Source organism: Delphinus delphis, chromosome 16 (assembly GCF_949987515.2).
Source record: "Delphinus delphis chromosome 16, mDelDel1.2, whole genome shotgun sequence".
In the NCBI taxonomy this organism is placed as follows: domain Eukaryota; kingdom Metazoa; phylum Chordata; class Mammalia; order Artiodactyla; family Delphinidae; genus Delphinus; species Delphinus delphis.
The window spans coordinates 13,706,216-13,733,665 of NC_082698.1; the positions used below are offsets into that span (position 1 = coordinate 13,706,216).

The 27,450-nt window shown below is 38.9% G+C and overlaps 1 protein-coding gene across 6 annotated transcripts in view; it reads left to right on the forward strand.

The window, feature by feature from the left end:
- The first annotated feature begins 229 nt into the window (after positions 1 to 229).
- Positions 230 to 27,450, forward strand: part of SHTN1 (shootin 1) — a 103,139-nt gene continuing 75,918 nt past the window's right edge. For 3 of the 6 annotated variants that reach the window (XM_060034002.1, XM_060034005.1, XM_060034004.1), the window contains exons 1-3: positions 230 to 463; positions 14,560 to 14,612; positions 24,375 to 24,435. In XM_060034002.1, the coding sequence (XP_059889985.1) occupies positions 406 to 463; positions 14,560 to 14,612; positions 24,375 to 24,435 (172 nt within the window). In that variant the 5' untranslated portion in view covers positions 230 to 405. Of the gene's footprint in view, positions 464 to 14,559; positions 14,613 to 18,069; positions 18,248 to 24,374; positions 24,436 to 27,450 lie in introns of those variants that run through there. The other 3 variants (XM_060034001.1, XM_060034000.1, XM_060034003.2) reach the window with 3 other exon arrangements.

Genomic DNA, 27,450 nt, shown 5'->3' on the forward strand with positions numbered 1-27,450 from the left:
AGCCACAGCGAACTCACGCAGCCCCGCACGCCTCCCCCTGCGCATCCTGCGGCGCCGGCCTCCGCGGAGGAAGGCGAGGGACAGCGGCGGCCGCAGGCTAGGCACGGGTTGCGGGCCCAGGTGCCACCGTGGGTGCCTCCTACGTCCCCACCTCCTGCCCCCGGGCTACCGGCCTGTCCCCGCCCCTCCGCCTGACTGCAGGTGAAGCAGCCAAGGCCGCTGAGTAGGTGCGTGGGGATGATCTCACCCGCGCGCTCCGCGCCAGGAGGAGGAGGAGCGGGAGCAAATCCAACTTCCGGGTAGTGAAGCCGCAAGCCACCGGCATCTTGCTTTTTCTTTCCCCTCCCCCCACTGTACCCCTCGCCTCTCCCTCCTTTCCTTTTATTCCCGGCCCCACCTGCCAAAATGAACAGCTCGGACGAGGAGAAGCAGCTGCAGCTCATCTCCAGTCTGAAGGAGCAAGGTAGGCGGGCGTGTGGCCGCCAGGTGCGGGCAGCCGCGGCCCATGGGCGGGGACGGCTCCAGGGCGCTGGCTTTGCGGTGGTGGAAGCTGGGCGGGAGGTATTGCGGCCGTCGTAGTCACCCCCAGTAGCTCCGTCACCCGTGGAAAAGCATTCTCCGCGCCCCGCGCGCTTTGGCGAGCTCGGGGCAGAGGGTAACGTGCTTTGCTTGTGCCTGGGAGTGTCGTGCCTGGCAGGGCGGGGAGCGCTACCCTTTGGTCGCTTTAGCCGGCCATGGGGGTTGAGGAGAAGGGCCAAGGATTTGGCGGGGACGAGGTCCCACGGTACCACCGTACACGCGGGGGAAGCGAGTGGGGCTGGTTATTTTGGAGAGGCGGCGGTTTAGGCAGCTCTGCTGGCCTCGCTCCCTGGCCTCGGCCCCCCCTTGCACGTTGGCGCCTGCGGCGCTGCTTGACAGCCTTTCCGAGCTTTTCATTCTGGTTTGGCCTAGTTCCTCTTTCCTTAGCAGCGAGGATTTGCAGGCCGTGGTGTGTTTTATCGCTTCCCATTTTTAGCAATTTATTTGTCAGTGAGGCAACACCCTGCCTGTGCGGGGCTTCTTGAATTAGGACTTGTCTCTGGTTCGCAGGAAAGCCATGTACATGCATTTCTGCATTGCCTGATAACTAGATAAAGAACTGTTTTAATCTCTTAATAAAGAACTGTTGTAGTCAGTGATTTTCATCACTTAACCACACTTCTGAACAAAGCCAAATTAAGATCATATGTGAACCTAACACTTTTTAAATTTAAAATTATTATTACCCTGACCAAAGGTGGCCTGAGAATATGGGTCAAGAAAGAGGAACCATGCAGATTTAGGAAGTAAAAATGTGTAGGAACATATGTTTTCCTGAATAACTTGCTTACATGGCCGTATAGTGGAAGGGGCCCCGCTCTGTGGCTAATCCTGGTGTTTAATCCCAGCTCTTTCACTTCTCTTGACTTAACTCACCAACTCTGTGAACTTGGAAGAGTCTCTTCCCTTCCGTGGGTCTTATGGTTAATCAAGCCTGACCTGACTAGGCGCAAGAGCTAAACCAGATGATTTTATGAGGTCTGTCCAGTACTGTGACCTGTTGCTCCTCGAGACCACAGACATACCATTCATAAGGGTATTTTGATCCCTCTGCAGTCCACACTCCTGGAAACAAATCTCAACATGACTGTTTAGTAACTGTGTGACCTTGGGGAAATTATCAATATTTAACCTCTCGAAAATGGACAGAACACATTCCTCTCTGGTATCTAGCATCTAGAAAGTGCTGGATAAATATTAATGGTTTTTGCCTTCCCACGTACTGTCAACTCCCATCCTAGATTAGTCTAAGGTCATGAAGTCACAAGAATCAGTGAATCTAGTGGGTGGGCAACATGCCTTTATCTGGAATTTCTCAAGTGTTTTAGTGAAGGGCTGGATTTTATTAGTATTTTATTCCTGATAACACTGCCCCCGTCACCCAACATAAAGACTCTTAACTCATATTCTAGACTGTTGGAGCTTTCATTATTGGTAGTATCTGTCAGTGGATGCCAGGTCTTTTGATGGATGGTCAGTTTTCAAATAATGTTAAAATTTCAAATGTCACTTCTTTTCATTATGTATATAATTTCAAGGATAATTTAACAGTGCAGATAATCCACAAGTTATTTATATTTGATTTTGGAACACATCTCTATCTCTGTGTTGGATTTGAGACTTGAGAAAAACGGACGATTCTTAAGTTTCTGGTTCTCCAGTTATGTTGGAAAACAAACAAATCCATGCATTAGTATTTTTAGAGGATATATTTCCTCAATTTTGAGCATATCAAAGGCAATAGAACAGTTAGACTTTGAAATTTGTGTTTCTTAAAGCGTATACTTTTTTTTTGGGATATTGAGTCTGGTTACACAGGTGTTGGGGTTTTTATCAGCCCATGGTGTAATTTTTATACATTTCAAACTTGGAGCATTTGTCAGTGGATCATAGACTGTGATAGCAAGTGACTTATTTCAAGGGTATTTAATTGCTGTTTAACCTGCGGAACTAACTGGGAGGCTAGGGATTTGAGGAGGAAAACCTGGCAACTAGGTGTTTGGGCTCTTACCAATATTATGATCAATTTTGTAAGCCGGTATGTGTGATTTATTTTTAAAAGTAGACAGTACTTTTTACAGCCTGTTAACATTGTGAATAATTCCACTACTATTTAATGTGAACAAGAAGAGCCATTATCGATTAAATACTCTGCTTTTCTTTTTTTAGGCTGAGTAAACCTATTCATTTACTCCTTTGACAAATACTAGGTACCTGTCATATGTGATGCCCATGTGCTGGGCACTGGGGGAAGAGATGGTGAACCAGACAGACAAGTTTATTGTCTAGTAGACAGTCATTAATCAAATAATCATACAAATCAGTTTGTACAATTAAAATTTTTTTTTCTAGGATAGATTCTTAGGAATGGAATTGTTGGCTTAGAGGGCATATATGTATAAAGTTTTGCTAGGCATTGCAAAAGTGCCCCCCTCCCCAGATGGCTGTACCAGTTCACATTCCCCCCAGAAGTGTCCATTTTCCCATGCTTTGGTCAACAGTGACCAACAGCAGTCTTTACTAATTTGACAGCCTGACAGGTTGCTTAATTTTTGCCAATCTGATGAACAAAAATGGTACCTTTAAAAAATTTGTTTGACCTGGTAATTAGTGAGGTTTGAAATCTTTTTACATGTTTGTTGGCCATTTAGGTTTCATCATATCGTTTCTTCCCTGGTGTATTTTAAGTCTAAAATTTGAACCCATTCCCCAGGAGGGTGTTCAGAAAGAAGGTTGCCATCAACTCTAAATGGCAAAGCTGACAGCAGCCTTCCCTAATGTGAAGTCTTTAGTGGTGTGGTGAATAAGGTTGCTTTTGACAAAAGTTGTGAAATGTAATGACGGAGTCTGTCATAATATGAACAATCTCTAATTTATACTTAACATTCCCTAAGCTCTATGTCTTATAAATCACACCCACTTCTGAATTACTTCAAAACATTGTATGTTCCCTTCTAGTGAATGGTATAATTAGCTATATTATGTCTTTCTAGAAAGTTATATTATGTCCCTTTAAAAAAAATTAGCCAGTGTGCGATTGCTTATGTTCAAGCAGATGTTGAGGTAATGAGGTAATTCTCCTTTTGTCTTTTTTGCGGCTTTATTTTATTGGACTGATTGACATCTTTAATGCACTGAGAAATGGCAACTTGCGATACTATTTCCAATGCATATGTCCTAGCTTACTAAAGTGGACATTTTCCTTACAAAACATAATACAGTGTTCAGAATTCTGTTGGGAAATGATAGACTTAGCTCCGCATTTGTTTAAGGTACATGATTTTCTTTGTATTTCATTCAGCCCACATGCATTGAATATTCATAGCCAGGCACTGTGCTAGGCCTCAGAGATATAGAGATGGAAAAAACCTTGTCCCTGCTGGTGAGGAGTTCCTAGTTTAGAGATGGTGGTAGAGTGTCTAACTAGCCTCATTTGGGTCATGTGTTTAAAGTCCTTTGGCCAGGGAAGGGCAGGGCACCTTGATTGGCAGCCTCCACAAAGACCAATGGATTGGAGTAGTCCAAAAAAGACTGGTGTGCCACTACCAGAAGGGGGGATGCGGGCTAGAAAGACACAAACAGCAGATGTCCACTAAACTGTCATCATAATGCCATGGCATTTGGATCTTGTTGAGGAAGTTTTGAAGAGAATGATTGCCACTTAGCAAAAAGGATGTTCTAATGTAAGACCAAAACAACAACAACAAACAAATAAAAGTTATGGGCTATTCTTGGACTGACACTATTTAAAATGGTAAGATAATTGGTTTTAAAGCAAGGTAACCTTCTTTCATCTTGAGAGTTGGTATCATTTTCTCCAAGATTATTGAGCTAGTGCTTAAGGTTCACATGGAAATTTAGTCAAGTTTATTCTTAGAACAGAGTTAGTAATTAAAAGAGGCTTCCAGTGTTCCCTTGGCTTCCAGGCTAGGAAGTAGCTAGAGCATTATTTTGACAAAAGGGTCTGAAACTGCTGTCTACCAAAATGACCCTATTTATCTGGAAAAGCTGAAGCATTGTCAATCTTGGGTCCATACAAAGTCAGTCAGTAGAAAGCCGTTTGGGACTAAATGGTTGCCTTGGTGTCAGGTGCAAACCTGGCTTTACACCACTATTTTCCAAGTGTGGTCCAGGGACTAACTGTATCTGAACAACCAGGGTACATATGTACTTACTTAGTTGCCTCTGAAAAGGCTGGTAAATTTATATTTCTTCATCTGGTTACATTTTTGTAAGATTTGCATTTAAAATTTTTTGCTTTTAGAACAAAGTATTACATGGATTGAGAAAACTGCACAGAATAGAAATGAACATCTCAGTGAATTATTTTTAAAAAGCAAGTATGTTTCTAACAACGCTTAAATCAGAACATTTCCAGAAGCCCCTTCATAACCCCTCCAATCACTATCACCTTGCTCTTCCCAAAGATATCCAATGCCACCAAAGATAAGTTTTGCAAGTTTCTGAAATGTACATAAACGGAATCATACAGTGTGTGTTATTTGCTTCTGTCCTCTTTCACTCATTATGTATGTGAGATTTATCAGTATTGTCCCATGTAGTTATAGTTCGTTTGTTTGCATTGCTGAGTAGTATTCCACTGTATGAACATAACCAAAAAAAATGTAAGCTAATATAGTGGAGATCAGGGGTCAGCAGACTTTTTCTGTAAATGGCAGAGATAAGTATTTTAGGCATTGTGGGCCATATGATTTTTGTAAACCAGAGTATTAAAAATGCATTTTCCTAAAGTTGGTGAGCCACTGCCAAAGAGGACCCAGTTGGGGTGACCCTCTGTGAGATGGACATTCAGCATGGCCTGAGGAACTACAACTTCTAGTCAGAATTTCACTATTCACCTAACACTGCTGTTAGGTAGATCAGTCTTACTTTTGTTTTTTTAAAAAATTAAATTAAAAAATAAACATATACTCACAGAAGAAAAAAGCATATGGAGTAAAAAGTACAATTACCTGTTCCTTCTGACTCATTATTTCTCAATCTTTATTTCATTATACTCTCCAAAGGAGTCTTTTTAGACATTTTTTCCCCTAATCACTTCCCCTCCCCATGACATTTTAATACCACTGATACTCTGCATCTTTTTGTGTACTGTGATCCTTTGGAGAGCTACAGGCCATTGTCATATCTAATATTTTTTTCCTCTTTGAGGGTGACCCGTTGATAATGCATGTTCTAACCCCATTTCCATTTCTCAAAGTTATCTACTGTTAACCTTTTGTTGTATTTCCTTCTGGAAATTGTGTTTGTATGTACATATATATTTGTCAGTTAATATATATTATAGAATTCATACCAGTACATATAGAGTTAAACCTTTAAAAATTGATTGCATAATGTTCCCTGTATGGATCTCCCGCAGGGTAGTTAATGTCCTCTGGAAAACAAACTTCTGTATTTCTATTTTTTTTTTATTAAAAATAATGCTTCTGGCAATAGAGAAGAGTTGGAGACATCAGTATGAACTCATGTTTAGCTTAATATAGATACCGATGGTTACATATAGAAATATTTACAGATGTGTATATACGTATTGGGTTAGTATACAGACATTTATTTCCTTGCTCTTTCAGCTGAGAGCCTAGGTGTACCAGTAACAATGAGCACATCTAGCTCCAGAACATGGCTTGTAATACCATTTTCCAGTAAAAGGAACAGGGCTCCTGGGAGAAATGGCTGATTCTAGGGCTGGAGTGACTGGGGCAGGATATATACAAGATGAGCCTGGAGTATCTTGTGGTTACTAGAAAGTAAGGAAGTGCTCAAAAAAATGAGCCCACAATGATGGGGATATGTCAAAGAGATATAAGAACCAACTGAAAGAACTTCCAATGGCCAAAGATGGAACAATTTGAACAACAAAATACTGGATTATAACCCAAAGTATAAAATAAATATTCATGAGTCCATAGTGATATAAATTAATGAGAAGAGACACATCTTCCATGTAGAACAGTTCCAAATAATTTATGTATCCTTCCGCTCAAAGGGCCGTGGAGCATAATGCCCTGCTCTGTAAGTGTGGGGTGTGCGTAGTGACTTCCTTCCAAAGAGAGGACAGTATGCAAAGGGGGGTAAATAGTAACTTTAAAGTGGAGAAACCTGACAGACATTACCTCAGTTAGGTGATCTAGGTCAACTTCAATAGTGATTTAAGTCATGTTGATAGTATGTACCTTTGATGTGAGATGATGAAAATGGCACTTCACCTCTGTGGTCCTCCCCTAAAAACCTATAGCCCCAGTCTCATCATGAGGAAAACATCCCAGGTTGGGGAACATTTTACAAAATATCTGATCAGTTCTCCTCAAAGTTATCAAGTTAAGGACTTTTTTTTTTTTTTTGCGGTACGCGGGCCTCTCACTGTTGTGGCCTCTCCCGTTGGCGGAGCACAGGCTCCGGACGCACAGGTTCAGCGGCCATGGTTCACGGGCCCAGCCGTGAATCTAAAGTTTATAAAACCAAAATTTATTCAAAACAGTAATGCTGCTTACATCCTTTGTACACATATATCTCTGTAAGTGCAACTGTAGGAAAAATTCTGAGAAGTGGAATCGTTAGATCCAAAAAGTATGTATATTTTAAACTTTGTTGTGCTGTAGATTTTATTCTGTAGAGCTGTTAACACAGCCAAGCTTTGCTTTAAAATGTAGAAGGAACACTGCTTTTTTCTCTGCTTCCCATGTTAGCTAAGCATTTTATTTCATTTATTTTTTATTGATGTATCTAAGCATTGTAAACATTAAAACACGAGTTCTGAATTTTTTGTTTGGTGCAGTGAACAGTAATATATTAGGATCCTTTTAGTTACTTGATTCTATCTCAAATCCTCTATGGCACAAATCAGGGTATGATTCTGAGATTGAGATTATATATATATATGTATATCTCAACATATATGTATGTACATATACATACACACATATTTATATATATTTGTTTTAAATACGGCTTCGAGGAGCAGTTTTAGATTACAGAAAAATTGAGCAGAAGGTACAGAGAGTTCCCTCATCTTCCCCCTCCCTGCCCCCGTTTTCCCTTATTATTATCATCTTGCATTAGTGTGGTACAGGTCTTAGAACTGATGAGCCAATATTGATACATTATTATTAACTAAAGTCCGTAGTTTGCATTAGGGTTTATTCTTTTTTTTTTTTTTTTTTTTTTTTGCTGTACACGGGCCTCTCACTGCTGTGGCCTCTCCCGTTGCGGAGCGCAGGCTCAGCGGCCATGGCTCACGGGCCAGCCGCTCCGCGGCATGTGGGATCTTCCTGGACCGGGGCACGAACCCGTGTCCCCTGCATCAGTAGGCGGATTCTCAACCACTGAGCCACCAGGGAAGCCCCAGAGTTTATTCTTTATGTTGTACATTCCATGGGTTTTGACAGATGTATGACATGTACCCATCATTACATTATCAAACAGAATAATTTCACTGCTCCAAAAATTTCCTCTGTTCTACCTGTTCATCCCTCTCACCTTACCCTGGAACTCCTGGCAACTAGTGATCTTTTTACTGGCTCCGTAGTTTTGCTTTTTCCATAATGTTATGTAGTTATAATTGTACAGAGTATAGCATTTTTAGATTGGCTTCTTGCATGTAGCAATATGCATTTGGGCTTCCTGCATGTCTTTTGTGCTTGACAGCTCATTTGTTTCTCTTTCTCTGAATAATACTCCATTGTATAGATGTACCGTTGTTAGTTTATCCATTCACTTGTTGGTGAACATCACAGTTGCTTCCAAGTTTTGGCAGTTAGGAATAAAACTGCTATAAACATTCATGTAGTGGTAGGGTATGGGGGAAGGGAATAGTCCTGTGATAGGGTCTCTGTTTTTAAGTGAGCCTGTGCCCCAGAGCTGTGACTTTCACAAGTGCTTCTCAGTTCCAGTTTTCCCTGTCCGTGAGACAAGAAGGCTACAGGTGCTGGAGTTGGTTTTTACCTTCCCTTTAATCTGTTAGGCTCTAATAAAATAATTTCTCTTGAGGGAAGGTTTTGTTATAAAGAACAGAATGCTCTGGGCACATTTCGTGATGGCTACTTTTCCCCTCCCCTGCCAGAAACAGTAGGGAAATTTTCTCAGTAGTCACTGTGAGGACCTGGTAGTACTCCTGGAGTTAAAACTCAAAAAAGTGATGGGGCTTCTTAAGATCCGCCCACGCCTAGAGTTTTTAACTCTCAAACTTGTTGGAACTGAGCCTCTAGCAATTTGTTAGTTACAGTTTAGATTTTTTTCCCTATCTTGGCACATGAGGGTGTTTCTGCACCTTGGCTTCTGCTCCAGTAAGTTGTGATCCTCTGTATCTGTCTGAGTGTATCTCTAATTTTTGGAGTAGTGATTTGCCCTGTGACTTCAGTTCTCTCATGGATCCAAGAAGAGTTGTTGATTTTCAGTGTGTTCAGCTTTTTTTGTTGTTGTGAGGACCAGAGTGTCAGCTTACAAGCTCCTTACATGCCAGACCAGAAACCAGACTTATATACGTATTTTAAAGTTCTCAGTTTCCTTCCTTTCTGGTGGTTAACTTGAAGTCATTAATATAGTTTGTTGAGATTACTTCTTAAGCATCATTAAATCATTAACACTGTACTGTGTGTTCTATCAGGTGAAGAGTGAATTTCAGGTTTGCTATAATTTCTTTTAGATGAAATCTCTCACCTTTGTTTTTTGATCAGGTTTTCCAGCAGTGTTTCCCTGGCTTTTCTAATGCTTTAATTAACAACTGAGGTATAAACAACTTCTCTTTCTATCCTGGCTTTAAGAGCAGAACCTACTGGGATGTGTGCAGAAGTGAATAATGTCCTAATTGAACATTATCTGTTATGACTTATGTCCTCATACCCCATTAGTAAGAGATGTTTCAAGGCTCCATGAGCCTCAAAGATGTAAACTCAGTGGATGAGAATATACATTAGAAGATCTCATGAGGCAGTGTTTTTCTGGTTACATTTGATGGCTATTTAAAGCTTCATTTTTATTAAGTATCTTGTTGTAACCTATGATTTAAGAGGCCCTTTTAATATGGGGAGGAAAGTATGTGCTCTTTCATGATTTGTTCATGTGAAGACCTAGATCCATTCTTCCTCCTTCCTGAATTTAACACACATTTATTAAGTGCCTACAATATGTCAGGCATTGTGATAGAAGAGGGCATCTGGATGCATAAAGACATAGTCTTCAACCTAGAGGGTTATTTCTGGTCTAGTGCTTTAGCACACTGCACAGAGTAGTGCTCATAAATGTTTTTTACATGGATGACCTTTAGGATCAGTAGACTGGTTCTGCTTCCACCATTCCTTACTGTGGGATTTGACTTTTCTATGCATTTGTGTCTTCACTTTTAAAGGGGAGATGTTAATATTTGGCTTAATTGCTCTACATCACAGATTTATATGAACCACTCATTTCATTCAACATAGGCATAGACTCTGTGCTTTGTATTCTGCTGAGTGTAAGGTATATAGCAAGGAATTGAGTGGGAGAAAAGACAAGAAAACAGACCTGTGTTCAGACAACTTATAATGTTGCATGTAGATGCTCCAGTAGAGATCTATGAACAGTATACCTTGGTAGTATATTAGAAATATAAATGCTGATTTTTGCCCCCGTTATATGGGGAGAGTTTCTTAGAAGAAATGACAGTTGAACTGCATTGAAAAGGAGGAGGTAGGGAAGATGCGGAAGGGAAGACCTTGCAGGCAGAAGGGAAAATATTTGTAAAGACACTTGGGTATGAAAGGTCTTAGAGGGTTTAGGGAAGCATTGGGACTTTGGGTATGATGGAGTGAGTGTGGTCTCTGATTGGGGAGAGGAGAGGAGAGTGGGGTTCCCAGGTTGTGAAGCTAACATCTTTGGTGGTTTTTAAACAAGAGAATGAAATAAGCAGGTTTGTTACAGTGCTAACTAGTGTCTACCTTGTAAAGAATGAACTTGGCATAGAGGGCAGCTAGAGGCTAGATGAGAGGGTTTTGCTATTATTGAGGGTCAGAAATAGGGCAGAGATACTGGTGATAGAGGAAGGGCAGATTGGAGAGACATTTTGAGATCTGAGCAGTTGATGATCCTTTGGTGGTGGGGGAAAGTGGGGAATCAAGGGTGATCCTGAGGTACTAGCTTGAGAACTAGGTAGATGATGGTCCTGTATACAGGAAGTAAGAGGTTTGGGTGAAATGGAATTGATGAGTTCACTTTCTAACATGTTGAGTTTGAGGTACTTGTAAGGTATGTGGACAGAGATGTCCAGAACTGTACTGTTCAGTACAACTTTCAGCTGCGATGGAAGTGTTCTGTGGCCACTAGCCACATGTAGCTATTGAGCACTTGAAATGTGGTGAGAGCAGGTGAAGAGCTGAATTTTAAATTTTATTTAATTTTAATTAATGTAAATGTAAGTAGCCACATGTGGCTAGTGGCTACCATATTTGACAGTGCAGGTCTAGACAGTGTTGGTTGGAAATACTGATCTGGAGCTAATGCTAGGATAGGGTGGTTAAGCTTCCTGGGTCTGAGAGGTTTTCAGGGGCACTGGACTCTAAAATGCTGAAACTGCAGAAGGCCCAGGCAAGTTGATTGTTGCTCACCCTAGCCAGAGGTGTTATTGGCCTGTAATTCTGAACTTTAGTTGTCATGTTTCTCAAACAACTAAGTCTACTCAGCTGCTTCCTGGGGTGGCTGTGTCATGGTTTGCAGCTTGTAAAGAAAATTCTCTTTCTTGGCATTAGTGGGTTAGAACATAGAACCAGCATGATTCTTGAAGCACATGCTTTGCCTGCTATTCTCCTTGTTTTCTCCACATTTTCCTTTTTCTTCCATTCTATACTCCTATGTAGTGAGTCCCCTCTTTGGTTGCACATTAAAATCACCTGGGGTGCTTACCTCTTAAAGAAATACGGATGTCCAAAGTCCACCTAGTTAAATGAGAATCTTGGGTTGGGGGTGAGTGGAGAGGAGGCTAGAGAGCTGTAGGATTTAAAAGCTCCCCTGGTGATTCTAATGTGCAGCCAGGATTGAAAAGTACAGCTTCAGACATGCTTCCACTTCTTTGCCACCTTCTTTTTTTACTACAACAAACTACAGTTGATCTTTAACCCCCTCTCTCCTCCTTTTCTTTGGTGGAAGGTAGTAGTACTTAGGATTTCAGAGATTTTCTGCTCTGCCATCTTTCAGGCCATGTATCACCGAAGTAAGCCTGAGACTGAAGGCATTAGGGAGCAGCCTGATCTCTTGCTGTATCAGTAATGATAACCTTTGTTTAACATGCATTCAGCATTTAATATGCCTAAGCACTCTTGTTGCATGTTAGCTCACCTACTCTTAATAAGAACACTATGAGAGATGTACAGTTATTATTCCTATTTTCCAGATGAGGAATCTGAGACGCAGAGAGTAACCAGTTTGCCCAAGGTACCTGACTAAGTTAAGTGCTTGGACTGCACTTTTAAATTGCTGTGCTGTGTGACTTTACAGTATAGTGAACTATGCTGTATCTGTAAATGCAAGGGATGAAGTCTTCCCAAGCTGCAGATGTCTTTCACATGACAGAGAATTGGTCAAAATCATTTCTTCTTTTTTTATTAATTCAAAATTTGGAGGATCTCTCTCATTAAATCACTTGAGTTTCACAGCTTATGTTAAAAAGTTTTGAAACTGTGAGCCAGCTGTAAAACGATAAGGCTTTCTCTGTGACCCTTTGGCATTGCCAAAAGAGAAGTAGCTGAATAACATAGGTCATTATAGTTTTTACCAGTTTTGCTAAAGATGCGGTTACACGTTTTCACTATGATATATGTGAATATTGTTTAGGGCAGTAATCTTGGTTTTTTTAAATTCAAAGAAATAAAAATATAAGTAAATATTTTTCGTTTATGCCCAATTCCCCAATTGCCCCTTCCCACTACCAAATGGTTGAATTCTTCCCATACTTTTCCTCTCCTTTCCCTGTACTTGGCTTCATTTTTTTTTTTTTTTAAGTTGCTTACAGTCACGGAAAGCATATTTTCTGTGGTTTCCATTAAGATATGATAGGTAAAGATTCATGATTAATGCTTTTCATAAAGACCCAGTAATTGGGAGTCTATAGTGTTTCGCCTGGATTCTGTTGGCATTATAATGGAAGAACAGTGTCGGTATTTTTAAAAAGGCCTTCATAGCCGTTATCTGGTGCTTTAAATAGAAAAAAAAATTTCTTACTGTCTTTTTTTTTTCTGTATGTTTGTAAAGTAGGTCATCAGGAATAGAGTGGTAAATCAATTTTGATTTTTCAACTTTATCTAAAGATACTTTTAAATGTCAAGTAAACGAAAGCAAAGTCTCTCAATAAAGTATTTATTTTTTGAAACAATATTAGATGTAGTAATAAGATTTGGGACCATGACCATAGACTACCTAATGATGTAAGTGCGTATTTTTAGAATCTCTTAGTTCATGTTTCTTTTTGTTAGAAAAAGGAAGGGGAGGGACATTTTATTGAATTTTCAGAACCGAGGACAATTTATTTCATACTCATTGGTTGGGGTTTGTCTGATGGAGGCTGGTAAGGAGCTGGTGTGCAGAGGGCTTCATTCTGTGATCAATCAAATCTTTTCTGTTGAAACTGTAATGATTTTTTAAAGGGCTGTATCTTTACATGTGTACATTTAGCTATCTTATGGGCTACCTAATTTTCAAAGATTAGAAAATTTTTTTCCAAAAAAAGATTCTTTTTTGAGTGTGGCTTCAATAAAATGTCCATTAATTCTTATTTAGATGGTTATGAAGTGCTGATAAAACTTCGGGCCGTTGATGGTATAGTCTCATAAATATTTGTTTATTTGAATTGGATTTTAAGATTTCGGTCCGGTCATCATAGTAACTATTCTAAACCCTTCAGATCCCTGTTGAAAGGAACAGCATATACTTTACCATCTGAATTGTTTTGGCGGTATTCTCTGCTCCAGTGGTTAGAATCATACACTTTGGAATTAATGACCAGATTATATGGAATGTTCTTGAAACCACTGGTTTCAGATTTTTAATTGATATCTTCAGGTTCTTCATAGAAATAGGAAGCTCTGTTTGTCTTTTTTTTTTTTTAAAGAAAAACTTAGCTTTTTGTAGATAAATCCCAATGAAATTTTTTTAAAGTAAAAGTATAAAAATCCAAACTTGATTATTGTCTGGCTGTCTGGTGCCAGTCAAAATGCTGGTCTGGGAGTGGGCAGTGGTTCTGCTGGGTCCACCTTAGACATTCTGCTCCATCAATAGTCCTAAATCAGTCTCTTTCTTCCCACCATACGCTCTAAATGGCACATTCTCAACTGTGAGGCTATCTAAAAATGGTGCTTTGGCTAAGAGATGAATGTGGGAGTTCAGCTTGCTTTTCTGGCAGTGGAGGATTTTAAGTAGAAAACTGCTGCTTTTCCCACATAGCTGGAAATAGTTCCAGATAATTCACATATTTTTCTAATTTAGTGAAATGAATCTGGCTGGGATCTGGTCATGGCTTGGTGGTTGATGATCTTGCAGTGCCTGAAAATAGTTGTTCTTAGCTGAATGCTCATAGCAGAAACTTTCCCCTGCGGATAAAGAAGATATGTGACATTGAGTTTATTTTCTGGAGGCTAATCTTAAATAAACCTGTGATTATAGCACCACAGACTAATCTTGCTGGAAGGAACTTCAGGGACACCAACCTGTCACAAGTGCTGAACATCAAAGATGAGAAGTGACTTGTCATAGGCACTTATGGCTCATAGGTCTTCCTAATAACCCAGGAGAACTGAAATTCGGCTCCGTGGGCTCACATCTGCTCTGGTCTCTTCTTCTTCCTTATTCTTAAAAGCAGGAGCCCTTCTTCTGTGGCCTCTTCTCCACCCCACCCAGAACCTTGTAAATAGACAATAGGGGTTAGTTGGGTTCCCAGGTTTTCCCATAGTAAACTTTTGATAGCATTATAACATTGCTTTCCTTTTTTTCTTTTAGCAATAGGTGAATATGAAGACCTCAGAGCAGAGAACCAGAAGACAAAGGAGAAGGTTTGTACTTTACCCTTTCTTTCCTCTCTTACTTGTGTAAAAGCCTAGACAGCATGGTGCATTGTTCTGCCACCAGTTTCAGTTAAATGCGAATGAGAGTGTTTTTTTTAATTTCTTTTCTCCTGCATGTGTGGTTCAGGCTAATATCAACTCCAGGCTCCAGATGGTAAAGAATAGCAGGCATGCCACAGTGGGCGCTGCTCTGGGAGATTAACTACACGGCTAAATGTGCAGCAAGGCACCAAGCCAAGCAACTCAAGCCCCCAAGAATTGTACTTTTTCCAGCAGTCAGATTTGGGATTCTAGTGATGGAATTGAAGGCCTGAGACATTTACCTTTTGGGTTGAGACATATTAGATCTGGAGAGAACTCTTTGGAATTAGTCATTGGTGTTTAGCTCAGATGCTTCCCTAAACCCTTTGTATGTTTGCTTCCTCTAAGTATATGAATAATCTGTTGGAAGTTGAAAAACACCCAATGTGAAGATGGTGAAGTGTGGTGAATATTTTCCTGGGCTCTGGCAGTTTTATTTTTTAACGGTTAAATAATTAAATTCTACTTACCTTTATGTCTCTGGACATATCCATTTAAGATTCATGAGTGTTTTGTTTTGTTTTGTTTTGTTTTGCTGTACGCGGGCCTCTCACTGCTGTGGCCTCTCCTGTTGTGGAGCACAGGCTCCGGACGGACACGCAGGCTCAGCGGCCATGGCTCACGGGCCCAGCCGCTCCGCGGCATGTGGGATCCTCCCAGACTGGGGCACGAACCCGTGTCACCTAGCATCAGCAGGCGGACTCTCAACCACTGCGCCACCAGGGAGAAGCCCCATGAGTGTTTTTTTAACATATATCTTTTTTTCCCTATAAGTTTAGGGAAGGGACATACAGAAGGGAAGGCTAAAGAAAGTAGAGGGACTGAGTAGAAAATGAAAAGGAGAGAGAGGGGGAACTGTCCATTATTGTTATTTAGATATAAATGAAACTTATTTTAAAAATTTTAAATTTCTATTTTTAGAAATTTGTTTGATAGACCAGATATTTCAAAGCATAACATCCATGGTGGAAAATTAATAAGACAGGTCCTTCATGGTTATGAAAGAAGGTACACATTATGCAACCTTGTCTTTAAAATTTCAGAGTAAGAGCTGTAATGAAAATTGGCAGTGAGCTAAATATTTGTAAAACTTGTGGCACGTTTGTGGGTATTTATTGAACTCTTAAAAATCATATTTAACTTTTTTACTTGTATTAATTTGCCACCTATATAGATGTTGGTGTGGTGGTATTAATGGTAAGTCCTCTAGTTCAAAGCACATTATAATAGATTTTTAGATCGTTATTTTTCACCCACATTTCATGCTCCTTTGCTCATTTGTAAATATTATTTGTAAATATTATTTTTGAAATAAAATTTTTATTTAAAAATTTATTTATATTTGAAATTTTAAGTATCTTCCCTTCCTTTCACTAGGCAATTCAGGGAATGGTGGGTGGGGTGATGAGAATACCTGTGATAGAAGGTGGCTGGTACATGCGTCTCTAATATGGTAAGGAGGTCACATAATACAGTTTGACAAGATTTCTAATTCTAACATAACCACACAAAATCACAGATGTCCCGAGGATGCCAACAGGTGGGGAGTATATGCTTAGATCTTGGGTCCCTGTTGTCCCATAATTTTAAAGCAAAGCTAATGGGTGAAGCTTATGCCAGATAGCTTGAGTCTTTTTCCGTAAGATACCCAGCCATCTTCCAGCTCTAGGAGAAGGAGCCAAGACGTTATCAGTCAATTGAGTCTCTTCCATATATGTTCCTGGTCCAAGGTGGGAAGAGCAAAACAAGTTGGAAGGGTTAATTCAGGAGAACTCCTTGGTTTAACCTGGAAGATAGGAGGAGGGAAAGCAAACAAGTGTCTTCATTTGATGAAGAAAGAAGGATATAGAAGAATGTGAATAACATAAGAGGAAAAAGTAAATTTTTTGTTTTATCCTTCTTTAATCCTTGCTTACTTGTAGACCTAGCATTGCCCTAAAGATAGTAGATGTTCTATAAACATCCATTATTAGTGATGATGATGGTTGTTTAACTGCGAGCCACTTTCTGCAGTGAGTTTTTATGTGAACCATTTGTTATACAAGTGAATTGTAGGTAAGATGCATTTGGCAAAACAAGGATTAAAAATTACCTTAGCCCATTACCTGTTTACATGTTTCTCTACACAGAGTATGTCCTGATACTTTTGTAACATCTGTATTGACGTGCTTCTGTACTTATTCTTTAAAAATAACTATTAACAGAAATGGGAAGAAAAGAAATGAAAGCAATATGGAATGCTGTGTGGTTGGGTAAAACAAAGTAGGATGGTTTTAAGTTTACCGCACTCTGTTTATCTTGTGTTAAAAGACTAGTAGGCTTATTACTGCAGATTTTTCCCCGAATTGGGGGCTGTATTACAAAGGAGGGAAGCCTATAATAAAAGCCTTTTTAATACAGCACAGAATGAGTAAAAGCAGCTTTAGTTCTGGAGGTGGTAAATGGAGAACACCATTTTCTCTGGCAAAGCATTCTCTGTGCCTGGCTGTGTGAGCTTTGTCCAGTCCCCATCAGCAAATATTCATGGCCATTCTTACCTCGTGACCCCACACGAGTTCAGTTAAATCAGTCAAGGATAGGAATCTAAAGTAAGAGTCTTTTGCCATAGTTAATTTGATGGGGGGAAATTTTGCAGAAGTGTAAGCGACCAGAAAAATAAATGGCAAGTTTTTTCCTTCTGTGTGTCCACATTAAGTCTAAACATCTTTGTTGTCAGGTCATGAACCTTATCAATGGGAAGAGACAGTGGGTGTGATTCCTTTGGGTAGATCTTTTTATGCCCTGTTTAGAATCTCCTCTGTTGAGACAAGTGGTAGGACATGAATTTCCTCAGAACAGGCGGTTGCTTAAGAGACTGTTTTTTTAAGCAGCTACTGTGTCATGTACATTCCCTTATCTCCCTTATCTGATGCTCCAAACAATCCTGTGCCAGCTCTATTTCACAGAAAACAGGACCTCAGGGCTTAACAGAGTCTAGATTCAGACAGGGTATTCTAACCAAAAATACTCATTTTGAAGCAGGTAAACCTAGGGGATCTAATTGACTTTTTCCCCAAAGGTCTTGGTTTTATTCTTAATTTTTTATTGTTAGCCCATGAATTTTCCACAGCAAATTATCAGACTCAATACTTTTCTGGATCGTTTGTCTTCATCATCTATTGGTTTGTATTTAAAAACTGAAAGTTAAATATCAAATCAGTCTTACATCAGAAAAATTCTCGCGTGCGTGTGCCTCTGTGTGTGTGTTTGTGTGCGCGCGCGCACATGTGTATAGATTCTGACATAATGCATTCCAAGGGTAAGAGTAGGAGATTTGGGAGGGTGGGCCAGTGTTTTAATGATCTTTTCCTTTGCAGTTCTCCCTTTTTAAGAACAATATAACGCTGATCATTTTGTGGTTTTTATCAATGTCTTTGAGGATGGAATCAGGATCTGAGTTGATAAGGAAAACTTTTTGCTGAATGCCTTCTGAGTACTGGGATATAAAGAAAAATGTACGAAGGTCCCACTCTAGAATAAAACTACTCTAATGAGGGACGCAGGCAAGTTGACAAATAACTGTGATAAATTGTACATATAAGTGAATGCTTAGAGTTTAGGGGTGGGATGGGAAAAGAACAAAAAGACAAGGTTCCTACTCAATTCCATGTGACTAACTCTTATCTCTTAATGCTTGGATTAAATGTGGCTTACTTTTTTTCAAAGTCTTCTTTCTCTCACAAGCAGAATTGTCGCCTCTTTGTAATGAAACATCTGTATATTTCTTATGCACTTAACCACATTTTATCAACCAAAATTCATTATCAAAATATTATATAGGGTACATGTAAGATATCTGGGTTGGATTAAAGTGTAAAAGCTTCAGTTTTGTTTTTTTTAGACATCAAGATAGGTGGAGATTATGGAAAGGGTGCTACTTATTTTTTGCCCAGTTTCTAAATAGCATTATCAACAATATGTTAAAAAGTGAGAAGGCCTATCAGATTGAAGTCAACAACCCTTCCAAATTATTTTTGGGGTAAAAAAAAATAGAGGACTTGTATATTTTGAAGTCAACCAAATGAAGTTTTACTCTGCTTGTGAAGCAATCATCATATTTAAATGTGTTAGTCATGCTTCTACAATTGAAGGGCATTCTCTTATGACTCATTCAGGATCTTTGTCATAGCTGTTTGTGGTTTTTTTCCTATATGGGGGGGCAAAGCTTTTTTGAGCTTTTAATGGAATAGCTTTCACATTTCTCAGAGTGGTGGGGGCAATGTGGAGTGTGCATAAAAAGAAGGAAATCTGTAGAATAGAAGAATGTCTGCCTTTGAACAGTAAGTATTTATGTTTAATTCTATGTTCCGAGATCGAGTTTTGAAATGAATAAATGTTTAAGTGGCTGATTAGAAGTCGTTTGGGTGAGCTACTGTAACACTGCATCAGGCGGTTCTGTCAGCTTGCCAGGAACAATGAATGAAAAGGGAATGAGACAGACACTTTCCAAGACTTAGGTTTCAAGAAGCAAGATAGATGATACTGTTTGCATCTTGGCTCAATTGTCTATTGTTAAAATTTCTTCATCTTTTGTAAATTTCAGAGGTGAAGGTCCCAAAGTATTTTATTTAAAAAAAATCAATAAAGAAGCCACTTTAAAGAGCAAGATATGCATCCATTATGCTAACTGTTCATGCATAATACATTCACATACATGCAGTTTCTTTAGAGCAGAGTGGCAAGTGGTTGTGCCAGAGAAAAAGTAATTACTTAGCAGTTTGAAAGTGAAAATGAGTCTCTTATTAACAGCAATCTATCCAGAAACAAAGAGCAAGGATCTCTGTTCTGATGACATGTGTTTCCATCTAACACACAATACCTAGAATTTGGAGAATGCTGTAAGACAGCTTTAGGGGACAGCTACTACTTTATTGCCTGTGAAAATTGGAGGGAAAGAACTTTGAATTGGAAGAAAGAACACTACCGAAAGAGAGTGAAAAGAATTCCATCCTAGTGGGAATGATTTAATTTATTGTGTTCTTTAAGGATAAGCACAGCTGAGTTCTAGCCAAACTTACATAGGTGGAACAATAGAATTGTTGAGTTTTACTAAAAATGATTTGATGGTCCTCGAACTGCATCACCAAATATTCTAAAACAGGTAAATATGGACAATTCTGATGCTTTGCCTGTTTAAACTTTTAAATATTGTAACTGGACATAAAAGGAATGAAGTTCAAGACAAATAAGTAAAAAATGGTGTGGAGTTGAGACGTTTTCAGACTTAATGTTGTAGCCTCTGCTGTATGTTCCTGTAGTGCAGTACTTCTCTCATTATGGCAAGTGTTCTTATAAATTGCTTGTTTCACTGTTGATCTTTCTTGGTTGATCATAACTTTTGTGAGAGCACATTGCCTGTTATGTTCCCCACTGTATTTTCTCTGCTTAACATAGCACCTGTATGAATAATTTGTTCAATAGTTGGAGGAAGGAAATAAAGGCATTCAGTGATTACAGTAGATGCCTGCTTAGAAGTCTAATTCAGTCAAGTGTACGGTAGTTGTCTTTGTGTAGATTGCCTACTCTGTTGCTGTCCTGTGTATGCAGTGCATGTGTGTACTTCTTGGGCCCCACACTGGCCTTTCTGTAGGCTGGCAACTCTTTGTTGCATTTGTGTGTCATGGAGATAAAAATGAATGTTTATGTTAGTGGAAGTTAGACACAATTCAGAATATTGGGGGTTTTCTTGCATAAAATATACACACAGCAAAATATAAAGATATCTTAGTACCTACAGTTATCTGTACTTCTGCTGAGCCCCGTTAAGCAGACATTTTAGTACAAACAGCAGTTGGATGATATGCGAGGCAGAAAGAACAGAGCTGCCCATTTCGGTCGGGGAGAGGGGAATACCAATACACACTGGAAAGACTTTCCTTCACAAATCAGTCTGCCAGTGCTTTGAGATGCTGGTTTAGTTTCAGAAGCCAGGTATCTGCCTGGATGAGCCTCAAGGAAGAGTTCTGGAAAACAGCCAGGGCTTCTAATATGAAGAGCTTTCAAAAGCAGCAAGGCTAACCTCCCGCCAATTCACCACTTCATGAAGAGCCAAAATAGAGACTCTAGAATTGATGTAATGTGATCCAACTTGCTTAAACCAGCCAGCACTCGTGCTGCTGGGTTCTACCCCAGCCTTGAGCTACAGAGAATCGTTGAGCATCGTAATTAAGGGACGTGGGCCCAAGAACATCTGTTGCTATTGCAGAGTCTTCACGAGCAATTCTCACACAAAAAGAAGCAGTTTCTACAAATGATGCAGCTGCGTGAGCAGGAGAGAGGAAGGGGTAGGATGGGTGAGGGGCTTCTGTGGGATGTAAAGATACAACGTTCTTCCAAAAAGGCCCGGAATCTTTGCTACTTTCTCTCTGTTGGTAGATCGAGAGAAAGGTTACAAGATATTTTTCTGGGTTCATCTAAAATGATGAAATAAGGAGATGTTTGGATTTCTGCTTAGTAAACGGGTACGTCCTTCATATTTTGCTCAGCTCTGGTTGGAATAAATAAGTTGCTTTTGCAGCATGTGTAAATCCCCGCCCCCACAATACACACCCCTTTCAGTATCCATAGCAGATGGTAAATTCTGTGGCTGCCAGTTCTATCATAATATGGTTGCAGAAAATAGAAAGCACAGCAACATGAAGACCTCTGATAGAACACAGCTGGTGTTGGGAGACTGCTTCTGAATCTGCTGGTGATGACTATAGAGTTAGTGTGAAAGCACATAGCTGGACTGTAGAAACTTGTTACTTGAATGTTGGGATAAGACTGTGATGTTGAGACCCGTTATTAACCAAAGCATGTCTACCTGGGCCTTATGAGCGAAGAGCATGGGCCATGGGTGGGCAGACTGGCAGGGTGGTGGGGAAGTACAAGGGGAACAGGTACTACATTCTAGAAAATGAGAGGAGCGTTCCTGAAACAGCTGGCTAGCACGCTCATGAAGTTAGGTGTTACACTATCTGGTGGGGGAAGGATCTCATAAACGTATTTGAGAATCCAGGACTCTATAGAGTGTTTAGAATTTTAAACACCAAAAGACAATAAATACAATTTACATGTGAAGTTGGGACTAGAAACTGTATTAGAATTACTTTTTTACAGAAGTTAAATTGACACAAGAAAACTTTAATGAAAGGATATGGCTTTTCCTTTAGAAAATGGTCTTGCCTGACCCCTCTTGTGGAGGGTCTAGGTCAGAATTTAGTAAATAGCTTTGCTAGTTTAACACCGTGTACTCTAGCCAGAATGGATTTACCCAAATGAACAGAGATAGGTTTTTAAAACTAAAACTTCTAGAAAGTTTCAGTTCCTGAGAGACTGACGTACAAAACTGAACTGCTTTCTTAATTTTTTTATTTTAAAAATATTTTAAAAGCATAGAAAAGGGCAGAGAATAATATAACAAATACACACCTCACAGAATTAGCTTATTTTTTTTTGAAACTTAAAAAGAAAAAAGAATGCTACAGATAAAATTGAAGGTCCTTTGTGTCACCCAGCCCTAGACCCCTTCCCCTCCCTATCTTTTAAGAGGCAGCTACTGTTATGTATTTTGTGTGTATCCTTCTAGTTCATGTTTTTATGTTTTTATATATACCATATGTATTGGGAAATATACAGATACAATATAAATATATAAAGTGTTTCTGTGTGCTTAAGGTATCATTTGATATATATTCTATAATTCCTTTTACTCAACATTATGGTTTCTGAGGTTTATCTATGTTGATACATTTAACTTCATTCATTTTCATTTATAGTGTATTATATGGATATACCATGATTTATTGTTATTATAAATGCAGAACATGTTTGTATAGATCATTTTGTACACATTGCTAGAGATTCTAGAATCTAGAAGTAGAATTGCTGAGTCATAGGGTATGTACAAGTCCAATTTTGTTAGTTTATTTCCAAAAGTAGTTATGCTAGTTGACATTTCATCTGCAGTATGTGAGAGTATCCTACATCTGATCCCAGACCTCTCCAGTTTTTGCCAGTCTATTAGATGAGAATATCTTACTATTTTAATTTGGGTTTTCCCAATTATCAGTGGCATCATAATTTTTTAGCCATTGACATTTGAAAATAAAAATATCCAAAGGTGTGAAATCCCAAAAAACATATCCCAGATGTGTTTTTCTGACATGGTAGGATTAAAATATAACTTTGTTCATATGGTCCTCTTAGTATAATAGTATTCCCACACAATTAAAATTTTAATTGTCATTCTAATAGCTAAAATCACTTTTTAAAGTTTTAGATATTTTTGATGAAAATCTTCCTAAAATGTGTTTTACTTCCTATTTTGTGAAAATCGGGGTGAATTGAATTCAGTTCTCATAATGAATGTTAGGTTTTAAAAAAATTCATTAATGTCTACAGAGCCAGTTTAGATACTTGTTTCTGTACCTGATACCCTAAAAGATCCTCATGCTTTAATAAGTTATTTTTGCCTTCCCTCCTTTTAATTTGCTACCTTCTTCTATTCAGAATTCTAAGGATACATGGATGGTTTTTTCTTGAGTGAGAGAGTGCATGGGACTTGGGCAGCAGTTTGCCTCCAGGCAGTGGTCACTTCCAGTGTGCCCCCAGGGTTCTGGATAATTGAAACTGCGCAGTTTCAGCAATCTGACCTGCGGATGAGTGGGGTTTTTACTGTGTCAGCAAAATACCTACTTAAAAAGAGGCACAAATATTCTCTTAAAGAATGAATACATTTTAACTCAAGGATGTTAAATTGGTCTGTTACTGAAGAGATAATGAGCCTGGAAGGTGACTCATTATCTTAGAAGGTCTGAGAAAATTGGCCAGATACAAGTGGTACAAATATCATGCTGGTGAGCAGTAACAAATACCATGTGGCCATTCATGCCTTTTTTCCCTTCGTATATTTTTTTTCTTTTTAAAATTATTCTATTTTTCTTCTTTTTTATTGAACTATAGTTGATTTACAATATTGTGTTAATTTTATGTGTAGAGCAGAGTGATTCTGTTGTATGTGTGTGTGTATTCTTTTCCATTAGGTTATTACAAGATGTTGAATATAGTTCCCTGCGCTATACAGTAAATCCTTGTTGTTTATCTATTTTATATATAGTGATATGTATCTGTTAATCCCGTACTCCTAATTTATCTCCGCCCTCTCCCTTTTGGTAACCGTAAGTTTGTTTTCTATGTCTGTGTGTCTGTTTCTGTTTTGTAAATAAGTTCATTTGTATTATTTTTTAGATTCCACATATAAGTGATATCATATATTTATCTCTGTCTGACTTACTTCACTTGGTATAGGAATCCCTAGGTCCATCCATATTGCTGCAAATGGCACTATTTCTTTTTTATGGCTGAATGATATTCCATGGTATACATATCACATATCTTCTATATCCATTCATCTGTTGATGGACACTTAGGTTGCTTCCATGTCTTAGCTATTGTACATAGTGCTGCTATGAACATTCGGGGTGCATGTATCTTTTTGAATTAGAGTTTTTGTCTTTTCTGGATATATCATTAATGCTTTTTAAAGATTTTTATTTTTTGTTTTCATAAAATTGTTTATGTTTGCTCTTTCTTGTCTTTCCAAACTTATGATATAAAGTTAACATTTCTGCTTTTTTCTCATTTCAGTGTGACAAAATTAGGCAAGAACGAGATGAAGCGGTTAAAAAACTGGAGGAATTTCAGAAAAGTATGTGAGCATTTCAGTGGAATTGTTCTAACACATACAACTGTGCTTTGGGATTATGTGGGTAGACATGTACCCTGTGTTTAGTTGCTGATGCATTGGGTGTCCAAGAAAGGAAGAATTGTCTTCCTATTTGCCCAAAAAGTGCTCTGGCATTACTGTGATTTTTAAAGAAATGGATTGAGCGTTATTGTTTCATAAGTATATTATTTATATATATATATAAAACACAGTTTGTACTTGTTATAAAAAATTTTACTATACAGAACAGTTAAAAGAGAGCAAATTTGTTATCTTCACTCTTTGAGAAGAGCCAACATTAGTATTTTATAGTCTTTTTTTTCCTGATCTTTTATCTGTGAAATATATGTATCAACAAAAAATACAGTCATGCTTTGCATTCAGTTTTATAGCCTACTCTTTTCAGTAAACAGTATATTATAGTCATCTTTGCATGTCAGTAGAGATATGTATATCAGTTTTTAGTGTTGCCCATAGTATTCTATTATATGATAGTACCGTAATTTATTTAAACAATTCTTCAGTGATAGATGGATTATTTCTGGTTTTTAGTAATTATCAATAATGCTGTGACAAGTATTCTTATACATACATTTTTACAGTGGTCTGGTTAGTTCCTTAGGGTAATTTATGGAAAAGGAATTCTAGGTTTACAGAACTATACATTTTTAGGAGTTTGAATGGTTGAAATAGCCCTCTCACCAAGGAAAGCTTTAATAGCTTTCTTTAATAATCTTCTTAATTTTTGCTATGTTATTTTTTATGTGATGTAAATCTGTTATTACTTCATCCCCTAAAATAGAACATATCTGATCACACTCAGAAGGATCAGAAGGAAATAAGTCACGGGAAAGGGCCAGACCTTAGCAGGGAGAGTGACCCTCCCCCTTAGAAGCAGGGCCTTTGTCCATCCTTCTGCAGATGCCATGTTAGTCAGGTTGTTTGATTATATCATAGAGCGTTGACTTGGTAACTACACCACAAAGCATTTTATTCTTGTTGAAGGTAAAGCAGCTATAAAAATGCAGCATTACAGTGAAATTTCAATAGCCGGTTTATTTCAGGTATCTGGCTGTAACCAGGAAAACCAAAAGGGAATATTGTTGATAAAACCTATCTTTGGTGGCCAATATGCTATGACAGAACTATTTTTTATCTGTGAATGTGTGGATTGTAGCTGTTTAGGACCTTCTCCTTCCCTAATGCAGGATTAATGGGACATTCTTACACTTGAACTGACACTGGGTTACAGCTTCAAGAGTTATACCATTGACATAGTTACCAGTTAATGTGTTTGAATTAGTTATTGATATTGGATTGGCATACTCTGTGCAGTGGGAATAGTTCGAATTCTTATGGTTGGAGTTATAAAATGTTTTGGTCCAGGTAGGTAGTAGGGATTTTACCTCTTGCATTATGCAGAAATGGAAGCAACTTCCTACCAAATCAGCCTACCTTTAGAGTAACATGTAAACTTTGCTTTCATCTACCATTTCTCTTTTCCATTTCTCTTCCTCTAAATACCTTTGATAGTTTTAAAAATTTACATTTTTCCTTATGAGCAACTCAAAGCTTGAAAGAAATCATCTTTATTGTTGTTTTCATTCAATTTTTACCTTTACTACATCAACCTAATTTAAGTTTGGATGGCAGGAGAACAGAGTATTAACTCTTCACTCAGTCTCAAAAGAACAGAAAATGGAGACTAAGAAAACTTTAAATATTTGTTAAAAAATTGAGTTAAATGGTTCACGACTTTAGAACATAGAGTAGAATTTCAGATTTGGAAGGGAATGAGGCAGTTTTCACCAGTAAAAGGCACCATTTGGTGTGAATCCCTGTAGCCCTGAGCAATTCCTTCATTAGTAAAAATGGAATAAATGACCCTACCTTATAGGCTGTTCGAGGATTAAATGAGATAATCCATGTAAAAAGTGCTGAACACAGTGCTTGGCACTATAGTAAGTGCTCAATAAATACTAGTTGCGGGCTTCCCTGGTGGCGCAGTGGTTGAGAGTCCGCCTGCCGATGCAGGGGACGTGGGTTCGTGCCCCTGTCTGGGAAGATCCCACGTGCCGCGGAGCGGCTGCGCCCGTGAGCCATGGCCGCTGAGCCTGCGCGTCCGGAGCCTGTGTTCCACAACGGGAGAGGCCACAACAGTGAGAGGCCCGTTTACCGCAAAAAAAAAAAAAAAATACTAGTTGCTGCTACCACCATCTCATTTACTGCACCATCCAGGGCTTGACTGCCCTTCAGTATTAAGAGTTTGTATCATTTACCTTTGATGAATTAGTTTCTGAACACCAGTCTCCACATTTGGACAGCTCCAGGGGAAGGTTTCTTTTGGTACTAAGTTGAAATCTGCCTTCCTGTAATGTTTACCTAGTTCTAGTTCTGGTTCTCCAGGTGTAGGAAGAGCAGCCGAATGAGGGTCAGGAAGAGCTTTGTTAGGCTGTTGGGATCAACTCTTCCTAGCTTGGCATACTTTTCGTAGCTGGTTTTGCCTGTATTTCCGTGTGATTCTTGGCCCTCTGCCAGCTCTTCCTGAGCCTTTCTCCTGTCTTTCTGGACGGAGTACACCACTGACTGCATAGTAAAGCCACGTTGCCTAGAAAGACAGATTTCTGTGAAAGTGAAAGTAACTAAAGTTCTTTCATGTCTTTTAGGCCACAACATTAGATCCCCTGCTCTGTTTTAGTGCCTACCAGTTTTCCTGCATACCTGCTAGCTTTCATGGCTGTTTTCTCACTACATGAAAACCTTTCTAAGTAATCTGATATTGCACGAGAACTTATGGTATGTTTGCCACGTATACTTTAGAGATATCCTGCATGTAAATATTGCTGAGAGTTGGCTGGATGGAGAGGAGTTTTGCTCAGGAAGCAGCATCATTGGTGGTGTCATTTTTAAATATGAGGAATTAGAAAAGAACATAGAAAATTGAAGTCATCTAGAAATAGCTTTAGGTGGCCTTTACCAGTTAGAACTCTGTAATCT